This window comes from Thunnus maccoyii, chromosome 2 (assembly GCF_910596095.1).
Source record: "Thunnus maccoyii chromosome 2, fThuMac1.1, whole genome shotgun sequence".
Taxonomy (NCBI): Eukaryota; Metazoa; Chordata; class Actinopteri; order Scombriformes; family Scombridae; genus Thunnus; species Thunnus maccoyii.
Genome location: NC_056534.1, coordinates 2,543,436 through 2,556,203, shown reverse-complemented (window position 1 = coordinate 2,556,203; position 12,768 = coordinate 2,543,436). Strand labels below are relative to the sequence as shown.

Below are 12,768 nucleotides of genomic sequence, written 5' to 3'. Positions count from 1 at the left end.
TCTTGATCATTAGTGCAATATATGATCACATGTGTAATAGTCCCCTCAGCCAAGTTAGAAAAAATATGTGCATGTATGAACAACAGCAATTGGAGAAGATGACAGTCAAAAAGTAATCATGTTAAATAATCATGATCTCAATATTGAACAAAAATGATCGTGATTATAATTTTTGCCATAATCAAGGAACCCTTAAAATCAGCAAATTGTGATTTACATACACACACACACACACACACACACACAGTTTAAATATGTATGTGATAAATTGTAAATATGTATGTAATGAATTGTTTTCTGTAAGAAACTGTTACTTGAACATTTTTCAGTGTGCTCCTAAAGTTGTATGTATGCTCCTAATTTCTTTCATTTAGGAGCACATGTACTCCTTGAAAAAAAGTAAGGATTGAACACTGCTGTCAGATGTGTAGAAACACTAAGTAAGTGGAGTGTGGCACAGTCTAAGGGCTTCTGTCACAGGCAGTAGATGTTTACTTTACCCATCCCCCCCCTCCCATTCTCTCTCTCCCTCTGAGTTGGAAGGAAGGATTTCAAAGTGATCTTCTTGTGAAATATCCTCATAAATCCCATAACTTTGGCCAAATCCTACATAAAAATCACATTTTTTGTAGGAATTTTCGTCGCGAATCCATTGATACAGGTTTGAAAGTGGTCGGACTTATAGTTTAGACGCCAGATGCCCCAGTTTGGCACAAAGTCCATGCCCAGAGATTGCCTCCCCATTGGTTTACATTGTAAGGTGTAATGTCGCACTCCAACTTTCAGGGCTTACTAAATCTAAACTGTTCGAGTTATTACAAAGTTTTTAATAACTTTTGCTCAACACAATGTGAAGTTATGTATTAAAGTTTGAAGCCGATACCATTAACGCCCTAGGAGGAGATAGTGTTTATTCAAGGTCCAAAATTGGCCAAAAATCATACTTTGAAATTGAGATTGCGGACTTCCTGTTGGATTTAGGTCAGGGCTGTCAGTGTATGATTTGTAGGTCTTGATGAGACGAATAATTGAGTTTTGGTTCGATCTCTCTACGACATTCCTACGGGCCGTGGCGGCCGTTTTAGATACATAGGTGGCGCTCTCGAGCACATTTTGGCACTTCGGGGGTTAATTTTTACATTTTATCAAATTTTTCACCAGACCTGATGTGCGTGCCAAATTTGGTGAGTTTTTGAGCATGTTTAGGGGGTCAAATTTAGAGTTAAAGTGGCGTATTAATAAAGAATAATAATAAAGAAACAAACACACGAAAAACAATAGGGTCTTCGCCCTTTGGGCTCAGGCCCTAATTACTGTTGTATTAAGTATAACGTGATATTAGGTAAAGTAATTAGGGCCTGAGCAACAGTTAGCTTGTTGCAGCAGCCTGAAGGACTCTTTATACATCCATGGAAGGACTATTAAGGACTGTTGTTAAGCTAATGGGAAAAACAATCTGGACTGTGCAGCGCAGCAGCAGCAGGACACTGCCAGGGAGCGGCTGGAGAGAGAAGCAACCGGAAAAACAACCAGGAGAGTTAGCTTGTTTGTCATTGTTGCTAATGATAACAGATTGGTTAAGCAGCAGCCATAAAGTTCTGTTAACTAACAAACAAGATGACCAACAGCAACAAATGGATGTTGTGACATGAATACTTCATCTCCATTATAGAAAGAAGAAGACATCAGATAACGTGAGTCAGACAAGTTACAGCTTCTCTCTCTCTGTCTCTTTGGTCGCTAATTTCATCTCTGATGGTTAAATGTCTCTCTGTGTGGCTGTAGTGTGAATTTATCTCCTTAACAAGAATGCAGCAGAGATATATATATATATAATGTGTTGTGGGTAGTTTGCTTGTTGAAGTTACAGTGAGCTGTCTGGACTCACTCATTCATGTGGAATTGATCCCGTTTTTAATTGAGTGGTTGTTCAGTCACCTGTTGATGTCATATGATTAGTGTGCAGGAGGTCTGGCTGCTTGCTTCTGACAGTTTCTTTAGTTCATTTTTAAGCTGAGCCGTATATTGAGTAATAAGCTTAAAGTAACTAGAATAACAAGTGTTAACTAGTGGTGTAACTGCTTGTAGTTGATCCGTGACCCGTACGGATCGCCTCCCATGGTTCAGCAGGAATATGAACTGCAGATTAATTGCAAAATTTAATGTCTCATTTAAGACAAAGTAAACAAACTGCTGTAGGTACAAGTCATGGGCAGACAGCATGTCACTAACAGGGATTTTGAAGGGTAACGATCGAACCAGCATCTAATGGGTCCAAAGTGACATCTGTAGGTATGTTTACACGCTGTTTGATGAGCTGCAGCTGAGCAGCTAATTAGCATCTAGCTGCTAACTGACGTTAGCGGTGGTTTGGTGGCTTGTTCAACAAGCTGCAGGACAAGATGTGTGTTCATGTTTCTAAGTTATCATCAAGTTTTGATGATGTGGACAGAAGCTGTTTCATTCACTACTGTGTTTAAAGAGGAAGGTATAATGCCTCATATTGCAATAATTGAGCATTCAATATTTCATATATTTTATTTTATTTAAACATTGGACATCTTAAATGTTGTTTGTCTTGAATGTTTTCATTTAAGACCATGGGCAAAAGTTCATTGGTGTTTCATGCTGTAAGTGTGTTACAGAATAAATAGAAAACAAAGTTTTATTTGTCTCCCCTTTTTTTGCTGATCCTAAAAATCATCCGATCCGTGACTCAAATTCGTAATATGATCCGAACCGTGAGTTTTGTGATCCGTTGCACCCCTAATATTAACATGTCAGCTTTGTAGACTATATTTTGTATGTCATGCACATAGAGAAGAGTGTATAAGTCATGTATTTGATACATGCATTAATACTTTCTGATGTGAACCTACACTTTTAGATCTGTGAATGTTTTTAGTGTTCAGTCTTTCTAGTATTCAGTACTGATCTGTTCCTGTATCACATTATAAGCTTTGTGGTACTTAATATATTTCTGTATACTAAGAAAATACATGGGAAACACATGCAAATTACGTGATATCTTGTCTGCTTTTGATAAGAACATAAATCTGTTGTCACAATAGAACAATACTATAAATTAGAATTTCATTTTGTTGGTAAAATCACACATCTGAACCAGTCCATGGCTAAAATGAACTCTTCTTTGTTTAGAAACAATATGTATATGCTAAATGTCTTTAAAGAAGCAGCCGTTACACCAGTCAGGGGTTTTTGTTTTTAAAAGCAAATTGTTTTACTGGCATATAAAATTGCCCCCCACCCCTCCGATTTCATCAGGTGGGGAACAATGATATAGTTTGATGAGGTTTGTTGTAAGATTCCATGTTGGTTTCCCTCCTGTTCTGTTGAGTCACCAGCTGCCACTGGTGTGGGGGTTGAATGCAGCTCATTTTTGTAGGATACAGCAGAAAGGTCTATATACATACAGTACATTATATACAAACTTTGTATGAAGTTTGGTGTTATTATCATTTATTTTATAATAATTATAGGTCTTATATTTATAATTCAGAAGTGGGGATGACCTATGAGGGGAAGGGAAAAAATGGAGTGAGAGTGACAGTTTAGTGATAAACTTTTTTTACTTTTCTAAAAATAGAGTTGATGACAATTAGAAAATTAATTTGTTTTACACACAAACTCATCAAGAGTTTTCAATTTATTAATTGAAATTCAAGTGAATGGGCCCAAAACTTTTTTGACACAGGTGTGAGCAAGGCAGACATGTCTCACCCTGCAGAAAATTTTCATCCTCACACCGTTGAGATTTAATGTTTCGCCATGACAGTTGAAGTTGCTATAACTTTATTGTAAATGCTCCAGTTTGCATCAAACTTTACATGTTTGATAAGACTCCCGGCCTGAACACGTATACATGAAAATATTCCATCAGCGATGCAAACTGTAGAAGAATAGCACTGCTAACAAAGCTCTGCTAACTTGATGACAAACACCTTTTATTACCTGCAGCTGCTTCACAATAAAAGCTGCTGCTTGTTGGTAGAAAGCTTTTAATGTGAAACAGCTACAGGAAATAGAATGCAGTGTGTCTGTAGGAAGTGATCAGTAAATAGTAATAAGACTAGGAAGGTTGGAGTGAAGCTGAACTCCAAACCACAGAGATTCAGTTACAAGTTATAAAAGTCCTGAGAACTGACACAGAGAGACTGTTTAAAAAACAATTAAAGTTGTTTCACTGAATCTGTGTAAAAACATCTTTAGTTATATTGTTACTAATTTCACAAGTGTCAGTATGAAATGAAAAGAGTGGAACTTCCTGTCTGCTGTGTTAAAGCTGGTTGTTGAAACATTAAATATGATCAGTTGTACTCACCAGTGTTTGGCAGAGACTCTGCTGTGTTGTTGAGAAAGACTTGATGAACTCAGTTTAATTTTTATTTGGACAGAAGTGGAGAGACTCGACTGCAGCTCTGCTGTCGCTCTGACAAACTTATAGTTTCATTTCTGCAGAGTGACGTTGCAGCTCTCATCCTTCCGGTGTTTCTCCTCCTCTTACTGCAGCTCTGACTGTGAGTTTGTTTCCTCCTTCTGATTTACAGGATTATTGTGAAATATCATGGAGCAAATGTGGTACCCTTTTGCAGATTACAGCTGAAGACTTTTCTGTTTCCCTTTTATTAAACCAAATTTGAAAGTTACTATCTTACACTGTACTGTAACTTTTATTCTCCTGTTTTATGTCATATTCTATTTCAGCTTTTTATTTCCAAATTTAACTTTTTTATTGTATTCAAATGTTTTTTTCATATTGCCTTGTCTTGCTTCTATTTCCTTTATCACTCTATGTAAAGCACTTTGAATTGCATTGTTGTTGAAATGTGATATACAAATAAACTTTCCTTACCTTAATGTACCTGACAGGTGGAGGAGTTAGACATGAAAAGTTGTTGCTTTGCTTAATTAGTGTGTTGAAAGTTTGAGGTTTTTCACAACGTAATTTATTTTTGTCATAAGTGTTTTGGACAGAGTAAGGCAGATTCTGCTTTCCTAAATTTTAATGGTGACGGGTAACTTAAAGGACAGATTCACAATCTTTCCAGTGTGTCAACAGTCATGTGTCCATATGAGCAGTGAAAGAGGTTTTCCTCGCTGTAATCATTCCTCCTGTTCATACTGGATATTAAAAGATCCTTCAAATGTGCTTTCAATGGAAGTGATGGAGGCCAAAATCCACAGTGTGTCCACACAGTCATTTAAAAGTCTGTGTGAAGCTTATATTCAGCTTCAGCAGTCTGAGTTAGTCATATCAAGTGGATATCTGACACATTTACAGTCTTTTTAGCATCAAATTCCCTCTTTGTGTTTCCTCGGACAGTGTTTCCCTGTTGAGCTGCAGGTGGAAGTATAGTAACAAAAAGAGGAACTTTGGCACTAAAAAGACTGTAACGTTGAAAGATATCTACTTGATTTGACTCATTTGGACGCTGAAGCTTCATATTAGCTTCAGATAAACTTTTAAATACATTTTTACACAGAAGGAGGACTGTGGATTTTGTCCCCCATCACTTCCATCGTAAGTCGGTCAGTATGACTCAATTCGCAGTCCTGAAGAAGTAACAAATGTCATGTGAATGCCTCGTTCAGAAGTAGTATGACAAAGATATTGTTTATTGTTGTTCAGCAGCATGATGCAACTTTTCTTTACAAACAATCAGAAATCAAATGAGATGGAGGTAGAGAGGTATCCAGGTATCCAGGTGAGTATGAGTTCAGTGTTTGGAGGATCCTGCAGGTTTCTGTCCGTTCAGGATCTGCTCTGCAGGACTGAAGGGGAAGTCGTACAGCGGGACGCCAAGATCCTTCAGCCTCTCCTTACAGGTGTGCAGCAGGTTGTCGTACTCCTGTAGATCACACGTTTAACCCAACATATAAAACTGAAACACAAACACATGAAAACACTCTGAGTGACTGATGACTGACCTGACTGTCTCGGGCCAAGTCGTCCTGTAAGGCCTTGATGGCGACTCTTTTTGACTCCAGTATTTCCTACAAATTAAAAACATTTTCAGAGATTTGTTCATTTCGAACACGAGTAGAGAAAATCGGCCTTACATTTAGTCTCAACACTTCTTTAGAAATGTGGAAGTATTGTGGTTAAAAAATGACACTAGAGGAAAGTTCATCCTCTGGAGCAGCAATGTGATCAGTAAAGATTGTAATATTTGTTGTGTACATGTGATGATTTTGTCCTGATGTTGCGTTGGAGAAAAGCTCAGAGTCCTTGAAACTAAGAGGCTGGTGGTTGACTGTTTGGTTCTTTAAACTGTTGGACTCTGTTGGAAACATGAATATAACATCGTACCTCGAGTTTGATTGCGGCGCTGCCGGCTGTTTGGTCGACGTTGGAGGCAGAGAGCGCGGCGTAGAGCTGAGCCTCCTTCTTCTCCAGAGTTTCTGTCAGAGCGGCCAGCTTCCTCTCCAGCAGCAGCTCCTTCAGCCCGCTCTTCTGCTGAACGTCCAGAATGAGCTGCGTCTGCTTCTGCAGCAGCTCGTCACGCTCCCGCTGAACCTGCCGGAAAAAAACATTCACATCAACAGCACGGCAGACGGCGTTCTGCTCCGACAGCTGTACGCACCGAGGAGAGACTCTAGTTACCTTTTCAAAAGCCTGAAGCAGCAGCTCGTGCTGAATGGACAGATCTCTCAGCTCCTGCTCCACAACCCTCATACGAGCTCTGCTCATCTGTCAGACACAGCAGCAGCTGTCAATACTGAAACCACATCTTTTACGACGCCTGACTTTGAGAAATTAAGATGTTTGTTTTGTCAATTAACCAAAAAAAGTCAAAGTTCACAAATGTTGTTAAAACACCAGCAGATACATGAGAACTTTGTCTAAATAAAATACAATAAAAAACTGGTAAAAACTGATTAACGAGGTAAAGAACAGCACAAATCTGAGCGAGTATTTAACAGTTTTTGACACAACAGATACATTTTGGTCAATTCCAAAAAATATGAAATTATATTGAGATACTGACTGAAACACACAGATGTGTATGTATTGACAGTGTGTGGGACCTGATTTTTTTTTTTTTTTTTTAAAGTTTTAATATATTTATCTAAACTGTCCTTTACAAACGTTCACTAGATCAACGTTCAGCTGTCACACTTAATTACTTCACAACAGAAAAGAAAACACAAATTTGTGGTAAAATTGTATAACAGCTCTTTTCACTGAGAATATTTTTACTTGTTTTTATTGTTAAACATTATTTATATTCATCACCTGTCGTTTGTGGCACTTGTGTTTTCTCTTACCTTCTATTTTTTGATTGATCTGCACCACAACATCAGCGGCGAACCTGTTTCTGCTTCTGAAATAAACGGCTGAACCTGTGATGTTGTACAGGGAAGAAGCAGCTGTGCGGCGGACTCACCGCTCGCTCGGTTCTGGCCTGGTTGTGTTCCTCCAGCTGTTTGCGGAGCTTCGGCAGCTTCTGCTCGGCTTCCCGCAGACACTCTTGCAGACGTTTGTTCTCCCGCCGAGCTGCCGACAGCTGTCTGTCCGTTCGCACCTGCTGCTGCTTCACCTCTGCGAATTCCTCCTGCCGAACGACAGAACACCCAGAACACGTCAGACGAGAGCCTGCTGGGAAATCTTTCAGTTTTTATGAGCATCTCCAATACTTTCAGTGGGATTTAAAGGGACACGCCACCAATTTAACAAAGTCTTTTTATTCATCATGGAAATATAATGTATAATGTCTTCTGTGTCTCTGGAGGAACTTTGAGACTTGTTGGAAAATATCTGATTCTTTGATCAAAAGTCGAAGCCTGTGTACGTAAAAACTACGACTCCCAAGGTGCATTTCAGCAAGAAACAGTCAGACGGAGGCTAAAGATTACGCAGCCTGCGCTGAGTCTGTAACGTCTCTCACCCTCAGCTCCTTCTGGTCTACCAGCAGTTTGTTTTGAAGAGAAGAGTAATACTCCTCAGCGCTCCTGTACTTCTTGTCGTGGTCCTCCATCAGAGTCACGATGCGTTCTCTCATTTGCTCCTCGATCTCGACGACCTCAGCTCGTCTCTTTTTGTTCTCCGCCTCGGCCATCGTCTGCATTTTCTTGTGATATTTGATCTCGATTTCTATTTGAATAAGAACAGGTGGAACATGTTTATGGAAAGTAACTAAGTACATTTACTCAAGTACAGTTTTGAGGTACTTGTACTTTACTTGAGTATTTCCATGTGATGCTACTTTCTACATTTCAGAGGGAAATATTGTACTTTCTACTCCACTACATTTATTTGACAGCTTTAGTTACTTTTCAGATGAAGATTTGACACAATGGATAATATAACAAGCTTTTAAAATACAACACATTGTTAAAGATGAAACCAGTGGTTTCCAACCTTTTTGGCTTTTGACGTCTTACAAAAAGCAGTGTGTAGTCGGGGTCACATTTCACATGTCTATGAGTTGTTAACAGCTCCACCAAATAGTGATTTTTCCCTCTAAACTTCTCACATGCTTTCATTTCAATAAATGTTCAAATGATCCAATATTTCAGCAAAAATCAAAGATTAGAGAAAAAGTCCAAAAACTGAAAACAGATTTGTGTATCAGAACTTTGTTTTTTCTTCTTTCCTCTCCCATTAATCATCTCACCACCCCTCAGATTTATCTGCTGACCCTTTGGAGGGGCCCGACCCCTAGGTTGGGAACCACTGGACTAAACTAGCTAACTGTATATAAAGTAGTGTAAACTAGCTCCACCTCCAGCAGCTACAACAGTAACATGCTGCTCTAACACTGATGCTTCACTATTAATAATCTAATGATGTCATATATAATAATATATCAGTCAGAGGGACCAAACCACTACTTTTACTGCAATACTTTAACTACATCAAGCTCATAATACTTATGTACTTTTACTGCAATACTTTAACTACATCAAGCTCATAATACTTATGTACTTTTACTGCAATACTTTAACTACATCAAGCTCATAATACTTATGTACTTTTACTGTAGGAGGATTTTACTTGTAATGGAGTATTTTTATATTGCTGTATTAGAACTTTTACTGCAGTAAAGGATCTGAGTACTTCTTCTGGTTTAGAATAATTCAACTCAGAAATGTAAATCTGGTTTATTCACCTCTGACTCTCGTGTCGTAGTCGTTTGTCAGCTCCATTAACTCCACCTGATGTTTCTATTGAGAATCAGATGATGAAACGTTTCTGCTACAGAAATAAAACAGGAGAAAAACTGCAGAACCAAAAGTGTAAAAAAAAAAAAACGAAACACACAAACAAACAAAACTCACCAGCTCGAGCTCCTTGACGCAGTTGTCGTTGTGGCGCTCCTTCTCCCTGACGTCCGCCTGCAGGCCGTGAACGTCTCTGCGCAGCTTGAGCTCCGACTGGGTTTGCTGGTTGCGGGTCAGCGCGGTCGAGGCGACGCCGTTCATCTTCAGCTCGGAGACGATGTCGTGGTGTTCGGACAGGACGTGCTTCAGCTTCTGCTTGTACACCTGAACTCCGACCATCAAATGTTGTGATTAGAAATTCATTCAACTTCAGGACGTGGTTGAACCTTTTCTAACTTAACGACAACAAAACTAAGAAACTGAACTGAACACATGAAGGATTCTGTGATGTTATTTAACAAAAGTTGAACAGTTTCATATATTGATTACAAGGATTACAGCATATTGAATGCAATAAATATATTAAAATCCTTAAGATAAATAAAATGTGTTGATATTAATGAGAATAATATATTAATTTTAACCAAATCGTCCAGCTTTGAATGACAATATTTGCCTCCTTTTCAGCTTCTGACCCCTTAAAACAAATCAGTGTCTGTTTTCAGTCTTGAGCTGATTTTTCATTTGAAATATTTTCAGAGGCCTGAAATTATGGGATTAGATTTGTTTCATAATAAGTGAAACAAACAAAAAAAAAAGAAAGTGAATAAAAATAATTTGAAGCCAAAAAAAAAAAAAAAAAAAGTTCAATAAAACTAAACAAAAGTTCTACAATATTGTTCACTTTTCTTTCACTATTCAGGATTTCTCTTTTGTTGTCACTTTTTTTCCACTTTCACAGCTTAATCTTTTAGTTTTGTTCGCTTGTTGCTCCTCCGGATCATTGACCCGTCCCTCTAGAAGTAACTTTGTGGTAGCTTTGTTTGTATCTTTGTGTCAGAACCGAAAAATTCAGCTTCAAAACTGTGAAAAGTGACAACAAAAGAGAAATCTCCAGGTACTCTGATGCAAGTTAGACACTAAAGATAGCCACCGGACCCACAGGTTAACACACGTCTCCATGGTAACAAAACCGTCTGTTGATTGAAGATGTACAATTTTTTTACTTTTTAGGATTTTTATAGTGTATCATTTTTGGTTAGAACTGAAACGATCAGTCGATAAATCAATTAGTCCATCGACAGAAAATGAATTGGCAACTATTTTGATGATCAAAAATCATTTCAGTGTTTGTCGTTTGTTGGTTGCAGCTTCTCAAATGTTTGAATCTTTTGTCACATGTGATACATGATAGTAAACTGAATGTCTTTCTTTGGGTTTTGGACTGTTGGTCAGACAAAAACAAGACATTAGTAGCATTTAGGCTGTGAGAAATTATTATAATGGCCATTTTTCAATATTGACATTTTATTGACGAAACGATTATAATTAAAAAAATAATACAAATGAATAAATTTGTCAACGGATAATTTGTGGCTTTCTAAAATGAATAAACCTGTAAAGTGTGTGTGTGTGTGTGTGTGTAGCTCACAGTGATCTCCACTCGGTGGCGCTCCTCGGCCTCCTCTCTCTCCCTGCGTCTGTTCCTAAGCTCGGCCTTCGTCTCCTCCAGGTTCCTCTTGGAGATTTCCCAGAATGCCTGGATCTTGTCCCTCTCCAGCTGGAAGTAGCTCCTCTCCTCGCGCTCCCTGTCCAGCTCCTCCCTCAGACGCACGATGTGCTCCTCCAGCTGCGGGTCACAGACACGTAACGTCAGCGGCGTGCAGCTCAGCTGAGCCGAGGAATCAGTCACACTTTATTTCTGCATTTTATCTACTGAACAAGTCCAGTCAAAATGTATTTATAGAGCACATTTAAAAACAACAGGATTTGACCAAAGAGCTTTACAGGAAAATGTAAAATACAGTTAAATAATTAAAACAGAACTAAATAAATTGATAAGTAACTGTAATAGACAAAGTTAACAATTTCATCATGCTGTTAAAAATGAGACAGACTCAAAGGTGATTCTATAAAGGAGGATCTGACGGTGACTGTTCTGACAAACTGCTCCAGTCTAGGAGCAGCGATGATGGAAAAAGCTCAGTCACCTTTTGATTTTGACGTTAAACAGAGAGAAGTGACTGATTTAGAGGATCTGAGGGGTCTGGATGTGGAATATGGACTGAGGAGATCAGAGATGTAGATGTGTGTTAATCAGATGAATGAACATACTGACATACTACACACTAAAAGAATAAGGCATGTTGTAAAAGATAAACTTGCTATATACTGTCAAATTTAGGGTTCTTTTGGTTTTTTGGGAGGTAGTTAATGTTTCTAAATGTAGGCTCCTACTCAATCTTATTTATGGTATTTATCGTATTTATTGCGTGTGTATGTATACAGGGTTTGGATGTGTGTACGTATATCTGCACCTTTTTGTGTTTTGTAGTGGGAAGGGGGCTGTGTGTAGGAGTGTGAGTAATGGCACCATATTTGTGATTTTATGTTGACTATATATAATAAAATATACTTGAAAGAGATGTAGATGTTATCTTAAAATCAGTTCTCTGGTAACCAGTGGAGGGAGGCCAGTACACCAGCAGGGTGATGTGGTCTCACTGCTGCAGGTGAGACAGGGAGGACTGACTGACTCCCACAGAAAGGGAAAAAGCAGTGAAATCGCCCTTTTTTGCTGTTTTCATAGGCAAAATAAAGGTTTCACAAATGTGAAAGTGGGCTTAAACAGAGTTAAGGCTTTCTGCTACGATGCCTAACATTTTTTTTTTTACATCTTTATTTATTTTATATTAATGCTATCTTTCCCCTTAACTTCTGCGTCGTAGCTCATTGAACAGTGTGATTGTTTTGAGGCTAACTGAGGCTAGCTGTTAGCTGTTAGCTGTTAGCTGCTAGCTGTTAGCTGTTATCCTCCAGCAGCTCTGACCTGATCCTTTGACATCTCATCCGTTGAAAGACCGTCCACCACCGCGGAGGACTTGCCCTTCACAGCCTTCTTGCTTTTAGTCTTCGGAGGCTGGACAGAAAGGAAATAAACATTTGGAAAATTTTAACAGTTTTACCGTCAGCTGGTGTCTCTCTGATGCTAAGCTACCACATGCTAACAGCACTGTGCACCGTTATTATGATTAAAACTACAGTTTACTCACCATCGTGAAACACTGCGGGGACTCAAACACGTCTGTAGCGACGATGAGCTGTGAATGTAAAACTTTTAGCTAATCTGGCTACACACAGATCCACTGCTACATGGCTAATGTAAACAAGAGGCGCTGTCATGGCAACACGATCACGTGACGCCTGACACAGTTTTTTTTTCTTCAAGTGAATCTTTATTGAATGAAATGTTGCATCATTGACATTGACACAGTAAATTAAATTCTTACTCACATTAAATGAATCTCCATTATTCATTATTCATTAATATACGAGTCGTTTTCTAAGAAAAAAAGTCCAAATTATCTGGTTCCGGCAAATGTGAATATTTTCTGGTTTCTTTAGTCTCTAAACTGAATATCT

At 38.6% G+C, this 12,768-nt stretch overlaps 1 protein-coding gene across 1 annotated transcript; it reads right to left on the bottom strand.

Annotated features, from left to right (window-relative positions):
• Positions 1-5,616: 5,616 nt before the first annotated feature.
• Positions 5,617-12,558, bottom strand: LOC121913314 (dynein regulatory complex subunit 4-like). Its single transcript, XM_042436001.1, has 11 exons — positions 12,399-12,558; positions 12,176-12,265; positions 10,778-10,975; positions 9,304-9,510; positions 9,135-9,189; positions 7,911-8,116; positions 7,410-7,577; positions 6,626-6,712; positions 6,332-6,538; positions 5,950-6,015; positions 5,617-5,870 (listed from the first exon to the last, which is right to left on the bottom strand). The coding sequence occupies exons 1-11, from the start codon at positions 12,399-12,401 to the stop codon at positions 5,739-5,741; spliced, it is 1,419 nt and encodes a 472-aa protein (XP_042291935.1). The 5' UTR covers positions 12,402-12,558; the 3' UTR covers positions 5,617-5,738.
• Between the last annotated feature and the right edge of the window lie 210 nt (positions 12,559-12,768).